Source organism: Hyperoodon ampullatus (assembly GCF_949752795.1).
Source record: "Hyperoodon ampullatus genome assembly, chromosome: 9".
NCBI lineage: Eukaryota > Metazoa > Chordata > Mammalia > Artiodactyla > Ziphiidae > Hyperoodon > Hyperoodon ampullatus.
This window is the reverse complement of record NC_136922.1, coordinates 11,239,529-11,266,620: the sequence shown is the minus strand read 5'-3', so window position 1 is coordinate 11,266,620 and position 27,092 is coordinate 11,239,529. Positions and strand designations below refer to the sequence as shown.

At 38.0% G+C, this 27,092-nt stretch overlaps 1 protein-coding gene across 1 annotated transcript in view; it reads left to right on the top strand.

Annotated features, from left to right (window-relative positions):
• The window catches only part of FBXL13 (F-box and leucine rich repeat protein 13), a gene marked incomplete at both ends in the record, with an annotated part of 183,443 nt that overhangs the window by 45,191 nt on the left and 111,160 nt on the right, over nucleotides 1-27,092 (top strand). The window contains 2 exon segments of the mRNA XM_079711473.1: nucleotides 18,662-18,757; nucleotides 21,224-21,356. Of these exon segments, the coding sequence (XP_079567599.1) occupies nucleotides 18,662-18,757; nucleotides 21,224-21,356 (229 nt within the window).

The window sequence follows — 27,092 nt, the reverse complement described above, 5'->3', positions numbered from 1 at the left end:
CCCAGGTCATTTAAGGCTCTGACCAGTTATGGGTTTATTCAGAGCTTGAGGATTTCCTCATAATGCTGTTTGCATCATGAAGGCATCCTTTGCTGGAGTCATAGGGTGTGGAATGTGCACCATGCTGAGACCCTCAACCCCATGGGGTCTGATCCACACTGTGTTCCTGGCTGCTGTTACTTCTGTGGTTAAAAAATATAAATCACTCCATATTCCTGCCTCTGCCCTCTTCGTTTTGTCTAATTTCCATACAACATGGCTTATCAGTTTGGTTTTTCCTGAGCCTTCTAATTTATCTTCTATTTTCACTACCTAATTTTTTTTTGAATTTTATTTATTTTTTATACAGCAGGTTCTTACTGGTTATCTACTTTATACATATTAGTGTATGCATGTCAATCCCAATCTCCCAGTTCATCCCACCACCACCATCCCCCCCGCCACTTTCCCCCTGCTGTCCATAGGTTTGTTGTCTACATTTGTGTCTCTATATCTGCCCTGCAAACCAGTTCATCTGTACCATTTTTCTAGGTTCCACATATAAGCGTTAATACATGATATTTGTTTCTCTCTTTCACTACCTAATCTTGATGCCTGCCTGCCTCTCTTCTCCTATGCAATGGCTGTCTCCTCCAATCAGTACTTCACACTCAACAGTGCCAAAGTTAGAAGAAATATTCCAAGTGTGATTTGATCAGGGCAGCATCCAGTGCAAGTATCACCTCCTTTAAAATGGACATTCCTGAAGCCCATCTTTGCTCCCACTTTTCCACTGAAGTTGTGCTAGCTAGACTCTCCATTGACCTTCAACAGCTGATGAAAATGTTATGACTTTATTGACCTTTCTGTGACCTGACATGGATGACAACTTCTTTAGCATTAAATCTCTCTGTAAATGCAAATCAAAACTACAATGAGGTACCACCACCAGTCACAATGGCCATCATTAAAAAGTCTACAAATAACAAATGCTGGGGAGGGTGTGGAGAAAAGGGAACCCTCCTACACTGTTGGTGGGAATGTAAGATGGTGCAGCCGCTATGGAGAACAGTACGGAGGTTCTCCAGAAAACTAAAAACAGAATTACCATATGATCCAGCAGTCCTTCCTAGGCATATATGCAGACAAAACTGTAATTCAAACAGATACATGCACCCCTGTGTTCATAGCAGCACTATTCACAATAGCCAAGACATGGAAACAACCTAAATGTCCATTGATAGATGAATGGATAAAGAAGATGTGGTACATATATATAGTGGAATACAACTCAGCCATAAAAAAGAATGAAATAATGCCATTTACAGCAACATGGATGCAACTAGAGATTATCAACTAAGTGAAGTCAGAAAGAGAAAGACAAACACCATATGATATCAGTTATATGTGGAATCTAAATGACACAAATGAACCTATCTATGAAACAGAAACAGAATCATGGACAAAGAGAACAGACTTGTGGTTGCCAAGGGGCAGGAGGGTGTGGGAGGGATGGACTGGGAGTTTGGGGTTAGCACATGTAAACTATTTTATATAGAATGGATAAACAACATGGTCCTATTGTATAGGACAGAGAACTATATTCAATATCCTATGATAAACCATAATGAAAAGAATATTAAAAATGTATTTATATGTATAAGTGAATCACTTTGCTGTACAGCAGAAATTAACAGAACATTGTAAAAAAACTATACTTCAATTAAAAAACTGAAGAAAAATCTCTCTTTAAACTCAGCCTCAGTGACAACACTCCCTCCTGGTTTTCTGTCCACCTCTCTGAACATTCCTTTTAAGATTCCTCTAGAGATAACGTGTTCCTATTCACTTCTTATATGATAGTATTTGTAAAGGCTACATCATTGCTTCTTTGATCTTCTCATTCCATCCTCAATCCCTGGGTGATTTCAAATATATGCTTTAGGTTATATGCTGTTTACTCCTGACTTTCAAATCTATGTATCTCCAGCCAGCTTTCTCTTCTGACACCCAGGCCACTATCAGCAATACCTGCTGAGCACCTCTACCTGAATGTTCCACAGAATCTACCCCTAGCTTGTCCAACTTAAAAACATCACCTCCCTACTGCCCTTGGGGGACTTCTCCCCACCCCTCCATATTCCTCGCCTTTCTTGGTAAACAGCATCATCACTTGTCACCCAAATCTTAACTGTGAGGGTCATCCTAAACATCCCCTTTTATTTTTATTCTCCACATCCAATTAGTGATTAGCAAATGATACCCATTCAAGATGTTTTTCCACATAAGAATAAAAATATAAAATGGGATTCACGTTTTTTTCAAATTTTGCCATATAATGGGTCTCATATTTTTTATTGCACTATGTTAAATCCACAGAATTCATATTTGTATAAAATGAAACCATACCACACTAAGAAATATGTTAGGGTTTTTACCACAAGTTATCTCATGTAATTGTCCTAAAAGCTTTGTGAATTTGGCATTATTTTTTCTTTTTTGCAAATAAATGAAATGATGCTTGGAAAGTAGGTTAAATCGCAGTGGTATGGTTGGGATTGGTCTGAGTCTGTCTGACTGAACAAGTCCTTTAAACTTTGTAGAGTGTGAATTATACTCCCTAATATTTGGATGAAAATAAATGTCATATTTATTTATTCCCCTATGTCAGGTCCATCTGCTACATGTCCCCACCCATTTGGCAGCCAGTAAAGTCAATCTCAATCATGAAATGTAATCCTAATCCCCCTTGGCCCCTGCTCCTTGGTTGTGCAAGAGTCTTAAAGGTCTCTTAGAGCTCAAGTACCCAAGAAGAGCACTGGACTTGAGCCCACTAAGTCCAGTGCTGGCCACCACACTTGTGCTTCCTAAGTTGATTCAGTCCCTTGAAGGCAAGAGGCTCCACAGTTTCTGAACCAAGCTTGGACACAGGGATTTTTACCATGGCGCTCAAGGCAGGCTTTTTAGTGGTCAGTTGCTGTGGCCTTCAGAGGGCTCCCATTACGGGGCCTGTCACCTCTTAGGAGGGTTGGCATGGGAATCCAGCACAGATGTCTGCCATCAGCTCCCATTCTTTCCCTAAGTGGTGAAATCAGGAATTGAGATAGGGTATGTTTGAATCTAAGTCTTGTTTTTTCATCTACTACATCATAATGCCTATCCTTGAACTTGTGTTGAACAAAAATGCTGAGGTCTTTTTTATCTGAACTGCTGGCCAGCAGTTTTACCTTATGTCACTGCTATTCTCAACCTAAACACAGCAGTTCCTGTTATTCCTGTTCAATTTCATCTTGTTGATTTTGGTTCTAATTCCAATATTCAGTGAGTTAGCTATGTCGTACAGCCTGTGGAATTCACTGCTTTGATAAACATGATGCTTACAGTTTTATCAATGGTGAAAAAATGTTGAACAAAAATCCTGTCTACTCTTCCTTTCTGGGGCTCATTCTGCTGCCCTGAGCTGTAAGATGCCTCTCTGGCTTTGCTTTTTTGTGTTTTTAAAATCAGTTTTCTATCCATATTTTCCCCCTTCCCACAAGACCTTGTATTGTATGGAAAGTGGGCGTGGTTTATATGCTGGTGGGACACTTAACCAGGATCACGACCACCAGGGTGGTGCTAGTTCTGGGTGGAGTGAGGGGAAGACTGTTCCATAGCTGATTGTGGTAGAGAATGGTCTTCAGAGGATTTGGCCAAACAGCCACAGCCAGGCCAGGTAGTGAGCATGGAGGAATTCCCATCTGGTGAGAGTCTGCAGGTGTGTAGAACACAGGGATCGGGGTATGGCAGCTGTCTACATGTGGTGACCGTGGCAACAGGCAGGTGGTGAGGGACGGGTGATCAGGCAGACACTGAGAGTCTGTATACAGAGCTAAGGGACCAGAACAAGCAATGGAGGACCCCAATTCAGGTGAGGGTTGCCAGAGTTAGCAAGTAAAAATACAGGATGCTCAATTAAATTTAAATTTCAGGTAAAGTTTTCCTTTTCTTTGTAGTATAACTTTGTCCTGTACAATATGTGGCATATACTTATACTAAAAATTTATTAGTTGTTTATGTAAATTCAAATTTAATTGGGCATCCTGTATTTTATGTAGCAAGCCTAATCCAGGTAAAAAAAAGCCTAATCCTGGAAAATGGTATAGAGTTAGGTCCCTCTATCTTTAGACTAGGATAACAATGGACACATAACAGGGGTCTTCTAAGAATTAAAATGAAACGCCTAGCACAGAGGAAGTGCACAATAAATGTAAATGCCCTTTCCACCTTCACACAAGCTTCTTTCCCTTCTTACTGAAAGTCTAGCATTAAAATTTTGATTAGGTAGTTGTCATAAATAAAATATCATATAAGCCGTAAGAGTGAACAAACTCTTTGAGGGAGAGAATTTTTAAAAATTTGCTGGTGCCAAAGGGTGAGCCTTGGGAAATACCCATGATTCAAGAAAAGGCAGGGAAGCCAATTGGGGACTGTTACGGTTAATTTTATGTGTCAACTTGAATGGGCCATGGGGTGCCCAGATATTTAGCTAATCCTTATTTCTGGGTGTGTCTGTGAGGATGTTTTTGGATGAGATTAACATTTGAATTAGTACACTGAGTAAAGCAGATGGCCCTCCCCAGTGTGAGTGGGTATCATCCAAGCCATTGAAGGCCGAATAGCCAGCTTGCCAACTGCAGATCTTGGACTTCTCAGCTTCCATAATTGTGGGAGTCAATTCCTTATAGTGTGTGTGTGTGTGTGTGTGTGTGCACGCACGTGCACGCATATGTATATATCCTATTGTTTCCCTAGACTAATAGAAAAATGGAGAGAGCAGAGAACCAGGGTGGAGAGTCAGGGAAAAACCAGGATATGTGGCATCTTGGAAGCTGTGAGAATAGAGAATTTACATTAAAAAAACAAAAATGAGGTTCACAGTAAGTGGTTAACGTCACTGTCTTTCTGGAGATAAAAGAAGGTCCTAAAGAAAAAAGTTCTTGACTTTAGTTTCCAAAAGGGTAATATTTGTTAAATGTGATTAATGGATATGTGCTTATTATTAATTTCTTTCTTCCTCTAGATGATTAAATGTTTCATAATATTTTACTTTGCTTTGATCTGAACTTCCCAAACTTATTTGGTCACATAATTATTTTTTCCTACCAAATATTTTTTAATATTTTAAGTAACACTTGTGGAAATATTGGTCTATATGTTCCTGGGATCTAACTCGTGAATGTCAGGCTATAACCACCAAACCATAGTTCAGACCCATATGGAACTTCTTATATCCAAAACAATATTTTGACTTTTAATGGCATTTGGGAATCATAGTAGAATTGCTTTTAGGATACTGTCTTCTAGAGAGCATATGTCTCCTTTGAGAATAAGTTTAAGTTAGGGAGAAATAGAAGAAAGATACAGAGTGAGAAACTCACATTAATTTATTATTTTTCCTTAAGATTCTATATACATGAGAAGAAGCTCACAGTTAAGTTTTTAGAATATCTACCATTTTATACATCAGAAATACTGCATTAAAAACAAAAATAACTTCTCTAGAATGTCCTACTTTGGGTAAGCAGAACAAGATAGTTGCTACGAATGGTCCAGGAATTGAAATAATATTTAAATTTTTTTAAGGTTAAGTTAAAATAGAACATGCAATTGAGCCATGGAAGCAGATTAATTGTTAAGTGTTCTCCTCTTGGGAGCTCTATTTCTAATGGGATATGGTTAAATTTTCCTCTGTTTGGAAGGGCAAGTGTTGTTATATATATATATATATATATATATATATATATATTTTTTTTTTTTTTTGTGGTATGCGGGCCTCTCACTGTTGTGGCCTTTCCCACTGCGGAGCACAGGCTCCGGACGTGCCCGCTCAGCAGCCATGGCTCACGGGCCCAGCCGCTCCGCGGCATGTGGGATCCTCCCAGACCGGGGCACGAACCCATGTCCCCCGCATTGGCAGGCGGACTCACAACCACTGCGCCACCAGGGAAGCCCTGTTATATTTTTTGACATTAGATGTTGTGCAAAAAGGAATGGTTAGTTTAAACAGGGAACAGAAAACTCTTGACCTTGTACTGGTAAAAGTTCCCTTTTGATTTTGGATGAGGAGAATGACTTCATTAAACAATTGAGGTTTACTTTCGAACAAATTTTTTCTTCAAGTAAATGGGTGTTTGCAGAATTTTGACACAAATACCCGTTAGGACAATTTGTCAGCAAAATGATGTAAGTCTTTTCATACCGTCAAGTAGTTTATTATTGGAAAATGTCCAATAATTATGAGGCTCTGGAAAAATATTCAAAGTAGAGGTTATATGGTGAGGATTAAAATGTATGCTGAAAGGTGTTTTATGACTCACTCTGTTCTAGGCAGGTGGCAGTCAGGTGAGAACAATATATCATTCTAGAATGGGGTAAAGTTTCAGTGGAAATTGTGTAGGGAAATGAATCCTAAATGTAGAAAGTCAAAGTATGAATCTGAGCTCTGGATAACTGTGTGTTATGGACTGAATGTTTGTGCCCCTACCAAATTCATACGTTGAAGTATTAACTCCCAATGAGATGGTTAGGAAGTAGGATCTTGGGGAGATAATTAGGTTTAGAATTATCCCCCATAATGGGATTGCTGCCCTTAGAAGAAGAGAAAGAGACACCAGAGCTTCCTTTCTTTACCATGTGAGGACACAAGAAGAAGGCAGTTGTCTACAAGCCAGGAAAAAAGCCCTTACCAAGAACCAAATCTGCCAGTACTTTGATATTGGACTTCCCAGCCTCCAGAACTGTGAGAAATAAATGTCTGTTGTTCAAGCCACTCAGTCTATGGTATTTTGTTATAGTAGCCTGAGCTGACTGAGACATTGTGTAACCTACAGCATGTAATTTAATCTCTTAGATCTTCAGTTTCGTGATTTGTATAATGGGGATAAAGCTGATGTGAACTATAATGTTTGTGAATGAGCCTACCAATACTAAACATGACTAAACCAATACTAAACAATCCCACTGGTAGACAGTCAATGGTGGAATGGACCCAAGAGGACTACTCCGACATTTAAAAAGCACTTATGCCTAAGCTGCCTAATGATGACCTCGATTACTAGTGAATGTTTAAATATATTCACATTCTAACAGAACTCTATTTTTAATCTCTGGGAATTGTGAAAACTGGCCCTTTTGAGGCAAAGCAGTGTTGCCAAAAAAGATCTTTGGGGATTTTTCATTTCTTGCCCCTAAATTTGGGTCTATTTGTTCTGATGAAATGAGTGTTTCAGGACACAGGTTGTCCTCAGGACAGGGGTGACAAAAAAACATATAGGGTTAAGAATTTGGCTTGCCCCCAGGGATCTTGCCACAGCTCTTTTAGGTTAAGTCCCAGAAGAGCCACCAAGCTGGGCCCATCTTGGGAGTGCTGAGGATGGGGATGGTCTACAGCAAGGGTGGCAAACTGTGGCCTATGGGACAAACCTGCCCACCACCACCTATTTTTGTATGAATTTCTAACTAAAAATAGTTTTTACATTTTCAGATGTAAAATAAAAAAGACCATTCATCTTTTGGTGATTTGTTGTTCAGTGAGTTGAGGACATTTCCTCTTGGCCCACAAAGTCAAAATATTTACTTTTTGGCCCTTTTTAGAAAATGTTTGCTGACCCCTGGTCTAGCAATAACCTAGAAATACTATAGGTTAGTGAGTATGACCCAGGAAATCAAAGAGGTGGTGAAAGCGTCCTGAAGCCAAGGGTGTTTGCTCCCTACTTTGACGATCTGTTGGGTGGTGGACTGGCAAGATGCTGCTTAATAGTCAATCCCTCCCCTCTTTCTTGTTAACAGAACCTTGATTTGGTTCAAGAGTCTACTCTGCATGAGCTTCAGGGGATGATTTTCCTGCTCCTAGCCTCCCCTATTTATCTAGTTGTGTATAATCGAAAACCACGACTTCCCACCAACACCCAATTCCAGTGTAACACCACAGGGTTCATTCTAGTTTTCTTCCTTTCCACACTCATAACTACCTTCTCCTAGAGGGAGAAACCCGGCTCCCAATTTCCTAGCCTTTTAACTTACTTGATCAATCCACCTCTTCCCCATATGTACCGATCTCCTACCGTCACGGCCACCTTTCCTGTGCAAGTACCACCCCCTTACACTCCTCTGGTTCTGACATTCCACACAGGCCAGTCCCTCATCTCAAGATTCGATGTGCTTCTCACACCACCAAGCTCCATCTCCCCCCACGCCCCCACCCCAGGGTGACCACCTGCCTTCTCTCTCCTGGGGTCCCCATTGCTTGACTAGATCACTTTCCTGTGCACTTGGGCGCTAAGCCCTGCGCCAGGCCAGCTTCCTCATGCTGTTGGTGCCCTACCTCTGACACCAGGCCCTCACCCCTCACCCCTGCCTCACTTGGATGCCCGCCTGCCCCAGTGAAGCTCCAACATCGGCACTGGGTAGCCGTCCTAAGTGGACACCCTCCTCTGGGAGTGGCTATTACTCACCTTCCGCTCAGAGGCCTACTGTGTTAGTCCCACGTAATAGGTTTAGAAAGATGATGGGTTCGGGTTTTCACATCCCTCCCTCGTTCTTTTAGTCCTGGGCAGAGGACCAGGCCTACCTGAAGGTTGTGATACAGGCTTTGGCACATTATGTGTAATGGACCAAAACTGAACCTTTAATTTGTATTATATCTTATTTCCATCAAGAGAAAGGACCTTTTCCATTTCTCCAGCTCTGAGGTATGGTCTGTTGGTTTAGAACTCACTGACAGACTCACCTACTCAGTCACTGGATAGAGGTACCAGTGAGTGGTACCTGACTTAGCTTAGTGGAAATCAGCCTTTCACAGGCATGTTTTTCTCATTTCTACTTTTTCTCTTTTATAAACCTCGAGAAATACAGATATCTTGACCTGAAGGGAATCCCTCTTCAGCTTTACCAAGCAACTTGAATATACAGGCCTTGCAGAATGACTTGGCCAGCATGCACGTAACAGCATTTTGTAAACTGAGTGCTATACAGTTGCTCAGGAGGCTTTGCTACAGTTATTTGATGGTGCACGCTGTCGCATAATTCTGTGATGCATAAATTGTGTCTGATTTAGAAGATTTATACTGTGACATTTTCCCCCTCCAGTGCCAATAGTGTCTGGACTTATTTTTGCTTGGTTTCCACTGTGCTTACAGCAAGAACTGCCACATGAAATGCATTACTATCCAGGCAACCTAACAAATAAGTAGGGAGTGCTGGTGTTACTAGAGAATAGATTTAATTCTCATGAAGTTTTTTTTTTTTTAAGAGCTGGCTTGTCTTGGAAAGCAAGGAATTACAAAATCTTAGAATAATAGGATCTTTGTCTAGGAGGAACTTAAAGTTCATCTTTTCCAACAGGCTCCTCTACCCAAGTCAGTATCTCCTCGGTAACACACTCAATGTTCTATCACAGTCAGTGAGCAGACAGCCTTCCTAGTCAGCCCACTTCACTTCAGCTCTTCCTTGATCCTTCTCCCTGCTCTTATGTGGAACACATGTGCTGATATGTGTTCCAATACCAATCGAACACCACAGAGGGTTAGAGAATATATTTAATTCTCACCATGACCATTATACATTCTTTTCTTCTGGAACTTGCTTGCTTGGGAGAGCAGAGAATTACAAAATCCTAAAATCATAGAGTCTTTGTGCTAGAAGGGACTAGCCTAGAGGACTTTCCTTACATAAAGCTGAAATCTGTCAGCGATTGATTTCCCCCCAGGGATCCTAGTTCTATCATTTGAGGTCAAAATGAAAATATCTATTGTACATCTGGTGCTTCAGCTTACTGTCAGCATTTCATAGTCTACCCATCCCAAGAACCATTCCTGGTCTCTTGCAAGTGTCATTCATTACCACATGAGTCAGGAGGAGTGAGGAGTGGGCATTAAGTGTGAAAGGTCTCAGACTCTAGGTAGACTCTTCTTCCAGCTGCTGCCATATTCCTTAGCTGGGATCATATACCACCAGCACCTGTTGTTTGAGTTCTTAGGGGCAAAGCAGGCTTCCTTGAACTTGAAAGGTCTCAGACTCTAGGTAGACTCTTCTTCCAGCTGCTGCCATATTCCTTAGCTGGGATCATATACCACCAGCACCTGTTGTTTGAGTTCTTAGGGGCAAAGCAGGCTTCCTTGAACTTGTGAATTCTTTTTCTTTTGTTCTCCCCCTACTAGGGGTGCAAGGTTCTTCTCTCCTATTTTGTCTTCTTTGTTACATCCCTCCAATTCCCTTGTGATATGGGCTCTCATTTCTCTAGCTCACCTCACTATGTTTTCACGACCACTAGATGTTCTTTCTTCTCCTAAAGATCCCAACTCCACCTGGCACATAGTGGGTACTGACTGATACATATTAAATAGGAAGACTGAATAGCCTCATACTTGATACTTATATATAGTTTCATGGTATTAAGTTTTCTTAAAACTTCACTTTTTATTCTCTGTCACATCTTGTCAGTTTTTTTTTTTTTTTTTTTTTTTTTTTGCTGTTGTTGTTAGAATCCCTTGCATAGAATAACCACACAATAATTTTCTATGGAATTGAATTAGAAATCCACACTCACCTGCCCTGATGTTCTTCCCAGGTTTCCATGTTGGCAACAGCCCCTGTTCCTTGTGGAGTTATTTTCCGTTTTTCCAAGTATAAACGCATATGAATGTTTTAGAACTCTCAATATGTATTGCACAACAATGGCATGACTCCCTAGGAGAAAGTGTAAGTTTATGGTAATTGCACTTAAATTCTTTACAAAAATTTATTCCACACTGAGATGTGGAAAACCTGCCTCTTAAATATTTCTGGGTAATGTTCTATAGGATTAGTGAGGTATGACTGTCATAGAGCAGGTGCTTAACAATAAGTGTTAAATGAACTAGTGAATAAATTAACACCACATATCGGAAATGGCATTATATGGTCTTTTTCTATTAGCCCCTTGTTTTTCTACTAGGTAGACAAGAATGCAGGAATGCCTTTCATATAAAAGTCTGTCTCCATTTATGCAAGAATTTGCACCTGGATGATGGGTACAATCCAGTTAGAAATGGACTTTCTTTTGGTTATAAATAATACTGTTAGATTTCTCATTTAAAAGTAATTTAATTACATGATATGGGAAAAATCAACCTTTTAAACTTAACATTAAAGATCACACGATGGCAATACAATTAGAAGTCTAGTTTTAACTATCTGGCCATGAATCACAACAGTAATCATAAAATTTTCAGTATGGAAGAGGCTATGGGAGATTTGCTCATCAAAGACCCTCATTTTGCAGATATGGAAATGGACTCAGGGAAGTTAGGTAATTGAAATGAGTAGTATCACTCCAAAATTCATGTCCAACCAGAGCCTCAGAATGTGACCTTGTTTGAAAATAGATGTAATTAACTAAGATAACATCACACTGGATTAGGGTGGGTCTTAAATCTAATGACTGGTTTCTTCATAAAAGAAAGGAGAGGGAGATCCAGATACACAGAAACACACAGGAGGGAAGAAGGCCATGTGAAAAAGATGGGAGTGATGTAGCTACGAGCCAAGGAATGCCAAGGAATGCCAGCAAACAGCAGAAGCTAGAACGAGGCAAGGAGGCAGCCACCTCTAGAGCCTTCAGAGGGAGGATGGCCCTGCCAACACTGTGATTTCAGACTTGTACCCTTTTCTGTTGTTTTAAGCCACAGAGTTTGTGATAATTTGTTACAGCAGCCTTGGGAAACTAAGACAGTAACCTTCCAAGGAGTAGCAGTGACTCTGGAATAAAGGCTCAATCCACCCTGAGCAGTGGTGTGTCCATTTCCTTGTGTGTTGACGAGACTCAGAGGTGCTCTCTTCAGTGACTTTATGTCTTCATTAGTTCTATTACAGTTCGCTACCCTTAGGGCTTTGTTTTCTGGCCCCCTCTTACTCCAAGCTGTTCTTACCCAACTCTTACACAAGTCACTTGTTCTCACATTGCTTAGTGTCTCAGAAATTTGGCTCTACACTTTTACTGCTATTCTGTGCTGCTACTTCTCTTTTCTAGGTTGCTTTTACCCCTGGGCATAAACCCTGTCTATTATAATACTTCCTCAAGTATAGTATATGTGCAAAACTGTACAGGTACACTTTTCAGGCCATCTGATTGACCATAATACCCTTCCAGTACTTCTAGGCCATTTCAATGACTGACAATTTGTGGCACATTTTTTCCCTTTGCAGCACATACAGACAAAAGGTAGAGTTTTTACTTTCTGATAAAGTCATTTGATGCACAGAAGTTTTAAACTTTGATGAATCCTAACTTATTTTTTCCTTTATTGCTCATGCTTTTGTTGTCATATCTAAGAGTCCATTGCCAAGCCCAAGGTCATGGAGATTTACCCCTATATTCTCTTCTAAGAGTTTTATAGATTTTAGCCTTATATTTAGGTTATTGATCCATTTTGAGTAAATCTTGTGTATGATGTGAGGTAGGAGGTCCAAAATTTATTCTTCTGCATTTTGATATCCAGTTGTCCCAGCACTGTTTGTTGAAGAGACTGTTCCTGACACATTGAATGTTCTTGGCATCCTTGCAAAAATCAATTGACCATAGATGTACTGGTTTATTTTTATGCTCTTAATTCTACTGCAACAGTCTATTTACCTCTCCTTATGCCAGTACAATGCAGTTTTGATTACTGTAGCTTTGCAATAAGTTTCAAAATTGGGAATTTGATTTTCTTTTTCAAAATTGTTTTAGCTACTTGGGGCCCCTTGCAATTCCATATGAATTTGAGGATTGGCTTTTCTGTGTTTCTGGAAAAAAAAAAGGACCACTGGCATTTTGATAGGGATTATACTGAATTTGTAGATCACTTTGGGTAGTACTGACATCTTAATATTATGCGTGTTAGTATTACCTATTCCTTGGATATTTGATAGAATAGTCTTGTAAACTCTTTGAGCCTGTGGGTTTGTTTGTTTGTTTTTGGTGTTTACTCATAGGCAGATTTCAAGGTCTAATTAAATTTATTTTATTGTTATTGTTGTTATGTCTTCCAATCTATTAACTTGGGATATTTTTCCATTTATTTAGGTCTTCTTTAATTTCTTTCAGTAAAGAAAGAAATTTCAGTGTACTAGTCTTCCACCTCCTTAGTTAAATTTATTCCTGGGTACTTTATTCAAAAGTGAGGTTTTTAAAATAAGATATTTTAGGCATGAAAAGAAATATAATGTAATGAACATGTGTAATCACTACTCAGTTTAAGAAATAAAACTTAACAAATACAATTAAAGCCTCTCTAACTGCATTTTTCCCCCTCTCTCAGAAGTAACTGCTCTCTTACACACCATACACAAAAATAAACTCAAAATGGATTAAAGACCTAAATGTAAGGCCAGACACTATAAAACTCTTAGAGGAAAACACAGGCAGAACACTCTATGACATAAATCACACCAAGATCTTTCGTGACCCACCTCCTAGAGCAATGGAAACAAAAACAAAAATAAACAGATGGGACCTAATGAAACTTCAAAGCTTTTGCACAACAAAGGAAACCATAAACAAGACAAAAAGACAACCCTCAGAATGGGAGAAAATATTTGCAAACGAAGCAACTGACAAAGGATTCATCTCCAAAATATACAAGCAGCAGCAGCTCATGCAGCTCCATATCAAAAAAACAAAAAACCCAATCCAAAAATGGGCAGAAGACCTAAATAGACATTTCTCCAAAGAAGATATACAGATTGCCAACAAACACATGAAAGGATGCACAACATCACTAATCATCAGAGAAATGCAAATCAAAACTACAATGAGGTATCACCTCACAATGGTCAGAATGGCCATCATCAAAAAATCTACAAACAGTAAATGCTGGAAAGGGTGTGGAGAAAAGGGAACGCTCTTGCACTGTTGGTGGGAATGTAAATTGATACAGCCACTATGGAGAACAGTATGGAGGTTCCTTAAAAAACTAAAAATAGAACTACCATATGACCTAGCAATCCCACTACTGGGCATATACCCTGAGAAGACCATAATTCAATAAGAGTCATGTACCACAATGTTCATTGCAGCTCTATTTACGATAGCCAGGACATGGAAGTAATCTAAGTGTCCATCAACAGAAGAATGGATAAAGAAGATGTGGCACATATATACGATGTAATATTACTCAGCCATAAAAAGAAATGAAATTGAGTTATTTGTAGTGAGGTGGATGGACCTAGAGTCTGTCATACAGAGTAAGTCAGAAAGAGAAAAACAAATACTGCATGCCAACATGTATATATGGAATCTAAAAAAAAAAATGGTTCTGAAGAACATAGGTGCAGGACAGGAATAAAGACACAGATGTAGAGAATGGACTTGAGGACACAGGGAGGGGGAAGGGTAAGCTGGGATGAAGTGAGAGAGTGGCATGGACATATATACACTACCAAATGTAAAATAGATAGCTAGTGGGAAGCAGCCACATAGCACAGGGAGATCAGCTCGGTGCTTTATGACCACCTAGAGGGGTGGGATGGGGAGGGGAGGAGATATGGGGATATATGTATATGTATAGCTGACTCACTTTGTGATACAGCAGAAACGAACACAACATTGTAAAGCAATTATACTCCAATAAAGATCTTAAAAAAAAAAAAAAGTAACTGCTCTCTTAAATTTAGTGTTTATCATTTCCTTACATAGTTTGATAGGCAGAATAATAGTCCCCCGTGCTACCCACCCCCCACCCCCACCCCAATCCTCAGAACCTGTGAATACATGGCAAAAGTCTTTGCAGACTCAAGTTAAAGATCTTGAGATGGTGATATTATCCTTGTTTATCTGGGTGGATCCAATGTAATCACAAGGGTCCTTGTAAGTAAAAGAGGGAGGTAAGACTCCTTGTAAATACATCTCTCCAAGGGCCAGATAAGCACCAGTGTCTCTAGCTTTTATGATCTATAGATGTCTCCCAGGTCCTGCAACACATATCTCCTTGAATGTAAATTATTAGGGATCTTCCTGACATCTTGGGAGCTTGACCTAGGGAACTAGGCCAGATTATACACATTTGACCTTCTTGGGGAGAAAAGAGAAGTTTTATTATCCTTTTAGATCGGAGAAATTAACTAGACAGAAAGCTACAGATCTAATCTCCACAGTATGTGGAAAGTAAAATGTTTATAGAGGAAGTGAAGACAAAACATTACCTTTTTATCGTATAGATTTCTGTCTCCAGAGGCTAGAGCTTTTTACAGGAGCATTGAGGAATCTAGGAAAGATTTTTATTTCCTCACACTGATTTATCAACAATTGAGAGTTCTGATATAATCTTTCATCATGATTGTGGATCTGTCAATTTTTCCTTGTATCTTTGCAGCTATACTACTGGATACTTTCATTTAGAATTGTTATATATCTTTAGTAAATTATTTGAATTGTTTTCTTTAATTATAATGTAGTGACCCTCTTTATCAGATAAATTTTAAAAATCCACCTAAAATACAATACTGAACAAGATGAACACAACTGAAAGGAAATTTGATAGCTATATTGATATCAGAGGGGAAAACTTTAAAGCAAAAGCATTATTAGGGATAATCTTTGTCTTCCAAGCAGTGAATTTTGTTAAATTTATTATTATTAGATATACTTAGATTCATTTTTCTCATCTTATTTTATACTATTTATTCTCTTTTATGTGCTTCTGTTTTGCCCTTTCCTGCCTTTATTTATTGAATTTTAAAAGCTACCACCTTGTCCCCATTTTCATGTGTTAGAAGATATCCATTCTATTTCCACTATTTCGGTGGCTTCTCTTAAATATTTTTGACATGTGCATTTACCTTAATAAAGCCTAAAGTAAATTAATAGCTATACTTTCTTCCTAATTAATGGAATTTAGAACATTTTAACTCTGATTACTTTCTCCAGTCTTAGAATATGAATATATTCTAGGGGTTTTGTCCCTTGTTTTTGTACTCCCATGTGTCATCATCCTTATATATATTTTTTTTTTTTTTTTTTTTTTTTTGTGGTACGTGGGCCTCTCACTGTTGTGGCCTCTCCCATTGTGGAGCACAGGCTCCAGACGTGCAGACTCAGTAGCCATGGCTCACAGGCCCAGCCGCTCTGCGGCATGTGGGATCCTCCCGGACCGGGGCACGAACCCGTGTCCCCTGCATCGGCAGGCGGACTCTTAACCACTGTGCCACCAGGGAAGCCCTCTTATATGTTTTTATAAGGTTGCTGGGTTTACCCTTATGCTTATTAAATTTCTTTGCCCATCGTTACTATTTCATCTCACTCCTTTCCTCTGATTTCAGTGTCCTTTAGAAGTTGTTTTGTGATGGGTCTATTGGAGGCAAACTCTCTCAGTCTTTGTCATAGAGTGTCTTTACTTAATACTCATCCTTGAGTTGTAATTTACTTGCATGTGGTATCTGAGATTGGTAAGTATTTTCTGCTGACTATGCTTTCTACGACTGCTAAGTGACATTCTTTAGTAGGTAATCTGTCTCTGGTTGCATTTAAGGTTTTCCTTTGCTTATGGCCTTTTGCAATTTCACTACAAACCCATGGTATCTTGATTATCCTGTTGGGATTTCTTGTGCTTCTTAAATCTGAGAATTGTTGCTTTTCATCACTTCTAAAGCATTTTTATCTGTAATATTTTTGAGTTTGCTTTGATTCCATTCGCTCTGTTCCTTCCTTCTGGAAATTCTATAAAGATATATAGAATATTGGACCTTTTTATGTTATATAATGTGTCTCTTAACCTCCTTTATATTCTCCATCTCTTTATCTCTCTGTGCTTTATCCTGTGTAATTTCATTATACATAATCCAGTTTGCTATTTCTTGTATTAGCTGGGTTTCTTCTGCTATTTAACTCATCTGTTGAGTTTTTAGTTTCAATCATTATGTTTTTAACTGCCATGAATTTTATTTGGTTTCTTTATAAATCTGCCCAATCCTTTTTCAACAACAGCTTTTCTCAAGAATTTTTTTGTCTTCATCACCTTAATGTTTTCATGATTACTGACAATTTTATTCATGAAGTTATTGTTTTTCTGTTGTTGACTCTTATTGGACTTTTTTTCCTTCCTGTGTTTTGTAATTTTTATTGAGAGCTCATTTTTTTGTGGCTTAATCTGTAGGAATTCTACAAGGCCAGGTTTGAGGGTGTGTTTCTTTAGAAAGAGGGTATTTATTTCTGCCAAATGCCCCATAGTTACTACCAAGTTAGAAACTCTTTTCATGTTAATGTATCAAATACAATTACAAAGGTAATAAATTCACGTTAGATCCCACAAATAATTAAAAGTCAAATTCCAATGCACACAATAAGTGGTCTTTGGTTACAAATTCTTTGGGAAATTTTTTTCATCCCAGGCTAGGTACTTTAGTTTTTCTCTTGTCAATAGCAGTTTTTTGTTTTGTTCTTACATCTCTCTTTTTTATAATCCTGGATTTCTCTGTCTCTCTCCCTTTCTCTGTCTCCTTCTCTTTCTTTCTCTGACTCAGTTATGACCTCCAGCTTTGTATAAGCCTGGTAACTTTTTCTGTCCCTGCATGGCCAGTAAAATCTGAACCTATTTGTTATGAAAAGCAGCAACCACCTCCACCGTTCTCCCATCCCAAGCAACTATGGCATGGATATCTTAGTGTGCGTCTGGGTTTACAAAGACTGGGGCCTTGGGTATTTTCCTTACTTTCTTGAAAACTCAGTTATTTTTTAAAAACAAATGTTTGCTTTAGAGAGTAGAAAAGTGATTATTAGGGGTTATGGGGTAGGGGAAATAGGGAGTTTGGAAAAAGGGTATAAACTTTCAGCTATAAGATGAATAAGGTCTGAGAATCTAAAGTAATACACGGAGATAAATAATCTAATACACTTTAGATTAAAAGTAATCTAAATAATGACTATGGTTGATAACACTGTGTTGTATAATTGAAATTTGCTAACAGAGTAGAACTTAAATGTTCTCATAAAAATAAATAAATAAAGATAAGTATGTGAGATGTTGGATATGTTTAATTTAACTAGATGGGGGAATCCTTTTACAATGTATACATAAATCAACTCACTATGATGTACACTTTAAATATCTTACAATTTTATGTCAATATACCTCAATAAAGCTGAAATTTTAAAAAATTTAAAAAGGAAATATTTTTTAAAATGTTTGTTTTAGCATTTACTGATGTTTTGTATCAAGAGGATTTCCAGATTTTCTAGTCTACCAGTATTCTAGAAATAGAAGCCAAAGTGGGTTTATTGATCTTTCCCAGGAATCCTATAACTTTAAAAAGAATCCAGTTCAGCAAATAATTATTGAATGCCTTCTATGTAGCACCAGCTACTATTTAGGGAAATTATTCACTTTCTAGCAGAATACCACTTTCACTCAGAAAATAAAATAAATCTACCTATCTTCCTCACCATCCTTCTGCAGCTATCAATTTGATCACATTATATCAAAGGCAGCATCAGATAAGTTCTAGAACTCTAGATAAAATTCCTACCTTCAGATAAAATTCAAGCACATAAACCCCTGCTACAATATACGGATTACATTACCATTATACATACACACACACACACACACACACTCACACAAAATGGTAAAGAGTTAGATTAAAATTCACATATTTTTTCAAAATCGTGAATGTTTTTCTTTGTGTTTAGATTTTCTCCTACCTCAGTTTAAGAGATGTGGTAATATGTGGTCAAGTTAATCGCTCCTGGTTGTTGATGACACAAATGAGCTCATTGTGGAATGGTGTAAGTAGACACGACCTGAAGCTATGTCTTTATTCTAGTTCTCAAAGGAGAAGAGACTGCTATAAAGCCACCTGTAATGGGGAATACCTTCTTCCCTGCTCCACAACATGGGGCCACAAAAAGTAGATGCATTTGTTTCTCTTTTGTCCAGGCACAAGACTGAAGGACAAGATAAAAAAATGTTATTTGAAGAGATTCAATATGAGTATTTTCTAATTTAAATAGTAGAAATAAATTGAATATTATTTTTGGATTGAAACAAAGCTCCATTATATCTGAGTTAGGCTTAACATTGCCTTACTCAAGGAGCTCCAGAGATATATTGAGAAAATGCAAGCAAGGTGCTTACTGTAGAGCCTGGCATGTAGGCAGCACTCAATAAATATTAGCTATTATTGTTGGCTCAAAAAATACAACAAAGTAGCACAAAATATGGAGTAAAGGAAAAAAAATTACTGAGCATGAAATAGGGCTAAAATATATAACATGTAAGCAAAGCTTATTTGATAATTCTTAGTGTATTTGCATGCACATGTACACACACACACTCAGGAAGTTTCTAATGCAGACTCCTAGGCTCATGCCTCTGTACTGTTCTTGTCATTGCACTATTTTTGTACTATTCTCATAAACTAGAACAAGCGTATATTTTTCATTCCAAAGAGACATTGGGTGGTAGGTCTTAGCCAACAACAGAAAATAAGCATGTGTTATCCCTGATGACCTTTCTTTTCTTTTTCTTGGTTGATTGATTTAATCTTAACAACTGTGATCATTTATGCCATCAACAAATGTTGGAGTAGTAACATTTTCCTTGTTGCCTAAGTCCAGTAAATAGCTGGCTTCACCACCCCTCCTTAACTGCTATTGATTGGAGGACAAATGATATCATGTGCTCAGACTGATCTATGAATAGGTGGTCGGGGCCATTCTGCAGAAACTTTGACAAAAAACTAAGAGGAGTTGACAAGGTACAGGGACTCTAGCTCCGTAAGTCAACTCAGAACCTTTACATCTCATCAGAACACCACCCCATTCTTGGCTATACTGCGCTACTCTCACCTTATGCAGCAACGGCAATAAGAAAATGTGCTTCTGTCTTAGTGAACCCCTCTTAGCTACCAAATTTAGTATTCCTGTTGTAGATGTATTTTTAGTTGAAGGCAGTGATTCTTAAGCTTTAGAATGCATTAGAGTCATCTGAAGGGATTGTTAAGACAGATTGATGGTTGCCCCCTCCCAGAGTTTCTGACTTAGTAGGTCTGGGGTCGGGCTTGAGAATTTGCATTTCCAACAAGTTCCTGGGTGATGCTGACGCTGCTGGTCCCAGGACCACACTAAGAAGCACTGATTTAAAGTAATAAATCTCTTACTTATGTGACAGATTCGGTGTTACCTTTTCCTTTGGAAAACCCATAAAGAAGAAAAATAAATAAATCCAAATGACCTGGAAGAGAAAGAATATGTACAATATTAAAATCAGGACAAGTCTTGCAGAAAACTAGAAGAAAAAGCCAGCTCTTCTGCCAAGACTTCACTGGGTAAAGAGGAAGAAAATATGAGCATATGGCAGTGAAGAACAAAGCCAGGATAGGAAGTTAAGCTGCTTTATGTTCAGCAAATTTCTCTTTCCTCAGTTATGCGTTGTCCTTCATTTGCAGTTATTTTTTCCTTTATTTGTGAGTGCTCAAATGTGGCGCAACTATAACAAACATTTTAGCACAAAGAATAGTTTTGTTCAGAAGGCAATGAGAAAGTGAATGTTCATATACTTAACCTTTTAGCTGAAAGACAGTATTAATACTATGTTATTGTTATCAACTATACTTCAATTTAAAAAATACTATGTAATTGTTTATCAACCAGCCCTGGCCATTCGGAGCTCACTAAACCTCTGTGCTCTTCAATTTTACATATTATCAGCCAGGTACACTCAGGTCATCTTTCCTTTTCTCTAGAACTATCCCCTCCAAATTATGAGTTACGAAAAGGCCATTACAGACCACACACTCTAAATTGTCTTTCCCATAGTCAAGGACTCAATGTATAGTTTGTGCTCATGAAAAAAGAAGCAGGCACACATTAATGATGAACCCAGGAGGGTTCACTGACACTGAAGAAGGGGGAAGCCTTGGGGCTCATCTGGAATTATAGGGGGGCATCCAGGCCACTCTAAGACAGTTGACTCTGTTGAGGGGTGGATGTGAGACCCCTGCCCTCCCAGCTGTCAACCTGGACTGGACATTTGGAATCTGTTTTTAATTAAACCTAGGAATGACCATGAAAAAAAATCTATTTGTAATTAAACCTGGGAATGACCACAAAAAACCCAAACCAAAAAAAAAAAAAAAAAAAAGAGTGGTGAGATGAAGAAATTTTAGTTCTTTGATGCTTTAAAAATATTTTTAAAGTTTTACATGCAAAAGATCTCTCTCATTTCTTAATGTTTTTGTTTATCCTTTTCAGATTGATTTTTCCGCAATAAAAAATATAATCACAGATAAACACATAGTGTCTGCTTTGCAAAGGTGGCGTCTAAATGTGCTGTGCTTGAATTTTCGTGGTTGTGTTCTCCGATTGAAAACTTTGAGATCTATCAGTAAGTATGTTCATTACAACTGTTTGTCTTGCTTTCCTGTATTTTAAAATGGAAACTTCAATTACCACCTTAGGCCATAAGAATGCCTATTAAAACTATTTAAAAGTCCTATAATATAGCCAGCTCTTGCTACATTGTATGCCTTGGGAGTTGGTCCTTTGGTCATTCTTATTGACTGCTTTTTTTTTTTTTTTGGTCTAACATTTTTCTATCTATATGTCATTAGTTTATCCACTAATAAAACACAATATAAGAACTTCTCATTAAAGAAATTCTAACAATAGACGGTAGAAGCAGAAATCTACCTTCATCTCCCTCAAACCCATTCACTTACCCCATGGTACTCAACATTATCAGTCTTTCTGTTTTTCTAAAATACATTTATGTATTTGTGATTAAAAACATACAATTTTAATTTTTAACATTAAAGGGATTATATTTTCTATTATGTCTTGGAAATCTTTTCATGTCAGTACATATAGAACTACTAAGTTATTTTCCCATACTATGGCTATACTGTAACTTATTTAACTTTCTTCCTATTGATGGACATTGAGGTTATTTCCAGTTTTTTCCAAGCTGTTTTGTGAAGTCTGTATTTAATTGTCTTAGTTCAAGCTGCTATAATAAAGTTCCATTTTGGCTGGGTGGTTTATAAACCACAAAAACTTATTTCTTATAGTTCTAGAGGCTGAAAGTCCAAGATCAGGGTGCCAACATGGTTGGGCTCTAGTAAGGGCCCTGTTCTGGGTCATGGACTTCCGTCTTCTCCCTGTATCCTCACATTGTAGACAGCAGGAGAGAGCGCTCTCTGGAATCCCTTGTGTAAGGGCACTAATCCTATTCATGAGAGTTCCACCTTAATTACATCCCAAAGGCCCCACCTCCTAATACCATCACACTGGGGGTTAGGATTCCAACATATGAATTGTGGGGGAACACATTCAGCCCATTGCATTAACCCATATGTCCTTTGAGGTACATTTTTAAGTTTCCATATGTATTTCTGGAAATGAGAGAAAAAATAGATTTCAAAAAGTATACATCCGTGTTGACTTCAGATAATGAGAAAGAATGCCCTAAACACATGTAAATATCAACATGGATGAGTCTAAAGATATTAATGGGCAAAAGCAAGTTGCAGAATGATATACATAATCTAATACCATTTGTATACAACTTTTCAATGTGTAAAATAATACCATATACTTTATATTTGGAAATAATTTCAATACTATGTATTCAAGGGCACTTGTACATACACACACACACAGTAAAATATAAAAAGCATGCATGGGAATCAAAAACCCCAAATGCAAGATAGTGGTTACCTCTGAGGTGGAGAGGGTTGAATGAAATGGGGAAGAGGTTCACAAGGGGTCTCAACTGTTATCTGTAATATTTTTTTCATTGAAAAAGAAAAAATACAAAATGGAATAATTCTAATTGGTTATTGCTGGTGCTGAAGAAAGCAGTAGCTTTATATATGATGTTATTTTACCTGATCATGTATTAAACTGTCTTCTTGGTTTTAAGTTTGTTGGTTGAATCTTTTAGGTTTTCTAGGTAGACTATCATGTCATCTGGAAATACTAACAGTTTTATTTCCATTCATTCCTATTCTTGTATCTTTTACTTCTTTATTTCAGTAGCAAGGATATGTAGCCATCTTGTCTTGTTCTTGAGTCCTTTTCTCATATTGTTAAAGAGAATGGTGTTAATATTATTATATCTTTTAATTTCTGGGACACACGTTTCATAAAGATATAATGCTGCTCCATCTTTTACAGTAGCCATCTTATGCATGTTCCTCATTCAATCTGGTCATGTCTGCCTTTGGATTTTTAGGGACTATTAACTGCTGATCCACCAAGACCATTCCTTTTTTTTTTCCAAGGATATTATAGATTAAAAATCATTTATTTCTTGTAATTTGGGTAGGAGAGGAAAACTGAAACATGTGCTTAGTCTGCCATCTTAAACCAATTTGTTACTTTTTTCTTCTTTTGCTCTCTCTCCTTGTGATTTGATGACTATCTTTAGTGTTTTGTTTGGATTTTTATTCTTTTTGTGTGTGTGTATCTATTATAAATTTTTGGTTTGTGGTTACCATGAGGTGTATATACAGCAGTCTTTATACATATTTGATTAAGTTCCTAATCTCTTAAGTTTGAATGCATTTTACTCCCCCCAAGTTTTTTTTTTTTTTTTTTGCGGTACGCGGGCCTCTCACTGTTGTGGCCTCTCCCGTTGCGGAGCACAGGCTCCGGACGCGCAGGCTCAGCGGCCATGGCTCATGGGCCCAGCCGCTCCGCGGCATGTGGGATCTTCCCAGACTGGGGCATGAACCCGTGTCCCCTGCACTGGCAGGCGGACTCTCAACCACTGCACCACCAGGGAAGCCCCCAAGTTTGTTTTGGACATCATAGTTTACATCTTTCATTTCGTGCATCTCTTAACTACTTATTGTTGATATAGATGATTTTACTACTTTTGTCTTTTAAACTTCCTACTAGCTTTATAAGTGGTTGATGTGCTATCTTTACTGTATATTTGCCTTTACCAATGAGATTTTTTTCCTTTTGTAATTTTCATATTTCTAGTTGTGGCCTTTTCTTTTCCACTTAGTGAAGTCCCTTTAACATTTCTTGTAAACCCTGTTTCTTTCAGCTTTTGTTTGTCTATAAAACTCTTGATCTTTTCTTTGAATGTGAATGATAGCCTTGAGTAGATTATTCTTTTTCCTTTTATCATTTTAAAAATATCATGCCACTCCCTTCTGAGGTGAAGAGTTTCTGCTGAAAAGGCAGCTGATGGTCTTACAGGAGTTCCCTTGTTACACTGTTGACTGATACATATTACATCTCCCCATCATTCACCAACACTCCACCTCCTGCAGAAAGAAGCCCCAACATCTCACAGAATTTAGGCAAGTAGATTCTCATTACTGAATTGCTTCTATTTGCTAGAGCAGGAGACTTGTTCAGATTTCTCAGAAACAGACGTTAATTGATCCAGGGCGTAAACTCCAGAGGAGGGGATGGTTAGTAAATGAATAATCTGAACTGTTTAATGTTAAATATCTTTCCCAAATAATCAAGAGTTAGGTCAGAGCTGACTCAGGCTTAGGACTCAGGAGAACTCAGCTTGTAGTAAATCTTATTTACTTCAGAAAAATCAAAGAATCTTAGAACTAGTTGAAAAAAAAAACACTTGGGTATTTGGATAAAAACTCAAGTGATATTTAAACATATATGTTCAAATATGTAGATCTCAGGATTGTATTATTTTTGACTACCATAAAATATACTTTAAAAAAATCTCTTGAATTTCATCACCTATTGAACAGAAGGAAGTTGCAAAGGCAAGTTATTAATCAATCAAGTATGAAATTGGCAGAAAGGGTGGATATATGTATATGTATAACTGATTCACTTTGCTGTACAGCAGAAACTAACGTAACATTATAGATCAACTATATTCCAATAAAAATTAACTAAAAAAAGAAATTAGCAGAAGAGGAGGTATCTAATTATTAATTCCATCACTGATCAACTATGCTTCCCTGAAAAAATATAAACTCTGATACAAAAAAAAAGCAAATTTTAAGCTTTTAAAAATGTATTTAAATTTTGACCCTGGGAGATATTAGCAATTCTAAATGACTTACTTTTGGATGGTCTGGATCAATTTCTATCATGATGTGTTCCAGAGCTTTATTTTCAAATAGATCCCTGGGAATGATCCTGAATATAAAAATAAACCAATAAAATTCCCAGCTAGCCTCCAAAAGTTAAACCAGAGAGTAACTTGGGTCCTTTCTCTGAATCAGATTTAATGCCCTTATTTCTTTCCAGAACCCCCACATTCCCATTGTGTGCCTCTGTCTTCCACTGAGGTCCCACCTGGCTTTCTCCACCATCAAATCTTGGAGGTTTTCTTTAATATTCCACTCTGAGTGCTCATCAACAATAAGTGAATTTATTACATCTCTCTGGTAACACTTCAAACTTAACAGCTACCTTCAATACCTCATGTTGAACAATGTGAGAATTTGCATTGAGAACCAGTATTTCTAAGTCTCCACCCTGACCCAAACCATTGACAAAATGCGCATAGCGGTTAGAACCTTACAATCCAGCATCATTTCCTGAACCACCAGCTCCAGCAATTGTTCCAGCTTCCCACTCTCTTGGTTTCCTATACATATTAATAGAATTAACTGACATGACCCAAAGATTATCGCCTGCCCTCATAGGTGTTTCAGGAGAAAAAGCACCTACTATTCTTTTAGTGTCTGTTTCTGGAAGTTCTGATGTGAGGCAGCCATGACTAAAGGTAATGTTTAGAATGCTCTGTAGCCTTGCACAGTAGAAAGGACTTAGGCGGACCTGAATCCAGGCTCTGCCACCTGCCAGCTTTGTGGCTCTATCCAGGTTATCTACATTCTAAGCCTTGGTTTCTTCATCTAGAAAAGGCAGATAATATTATGTACTTCAGAGGGATCTTGTGAGAATTAGAAATAGAATACATGAAGCTCTTAGCACAGTGTCTGGCCTCTAATAGGTGTTTAAGAAATGTTCAAGGGAATTCCCTGGAGGACCAGTGGTTAGGACTTGGTGCTTCCACTGCTGTGGCCTGGGTTCAATCCCTGGTTGGGGAACTAAGATCCTGCAAGCTGCATGGTGCAGCCAAAAAAAAAAAAAAGAAATGCTCAATACTATTTGTTATTTACCATGTTCTATACATTGAAAATTTGTACAAGTATCAGATAAGACCAGTTGTTAAACTTTGTATGAATACCTTGATATAAGAAATGGAAATATATTCAACTCAGTGAAAAGAAAATCTGCATAAAAAGGAAAAAGTGGTATTTCTAATGATAGGTACATATTTCTTTGCATTTTATTTTTCTAATAGTACAGTACTATCAAAATACAAACTGATGGGGTCAGTCTCCAGACACTTCCTCTCTTTCTGGTGATTGTTTCTCCAGGTGAGCTAATTTTAACCTGCAATGCAAATCATGGGGCTTCTCTTGGGTACCACCTCTGCCCTCAGTTGCTTCTGATATCACTTCCCTTTTTGTTTGCTTCTTTTTCATCCCAAATCCTGACCCTGAATCCTAATTTCATCCTGTTTTATGTTCCTTGACATATTAGCTTAGCAGGAAGGGCTCTCAGATCCTTCCCACTGACAGGTGGCTTACTAGTCTGAACTCTGTTAAAAAAACAGTGCTGTTTCCACATTTACTAGTGTTTATACCTGTTCAGAGCTCATGTTCACATCATCTACAACTGCTTCTGAGAGTCCCATCTTCTGAGCGGTCTCTAATATAATTCTCAGATTCTTGGCTAATTGCCTGTGGCAATTCTCCTCCAGGTCTAGCCTGACAGATTTTTGCAAGGATCAGTGAAAAGTAGTTGAGAATTTGGGTTTACCAGGACCTCATTTTGGAGTGCACAGGAATCAGAAATGGAAATTTATTCAATGCATAAGCTGACTTACTGAAAAAAAAAGTTGGGGGGCAGAGGGAAGAGAATTACATTTTATTATTACTAAGCATTTGTATCTCTTCATTTTGATCATCTTTAGGTATATGCAAGCAGCTCTTGAAAAGCATGTAAAAATGAACCAGGTTTTTTTAATTTTCAAAAAGCAGTAAAAACATTTATACAGAACATTATGACCTCCTAATGCCATCATTAGGACCCAACTCCTGCAGGTTACCAGTGT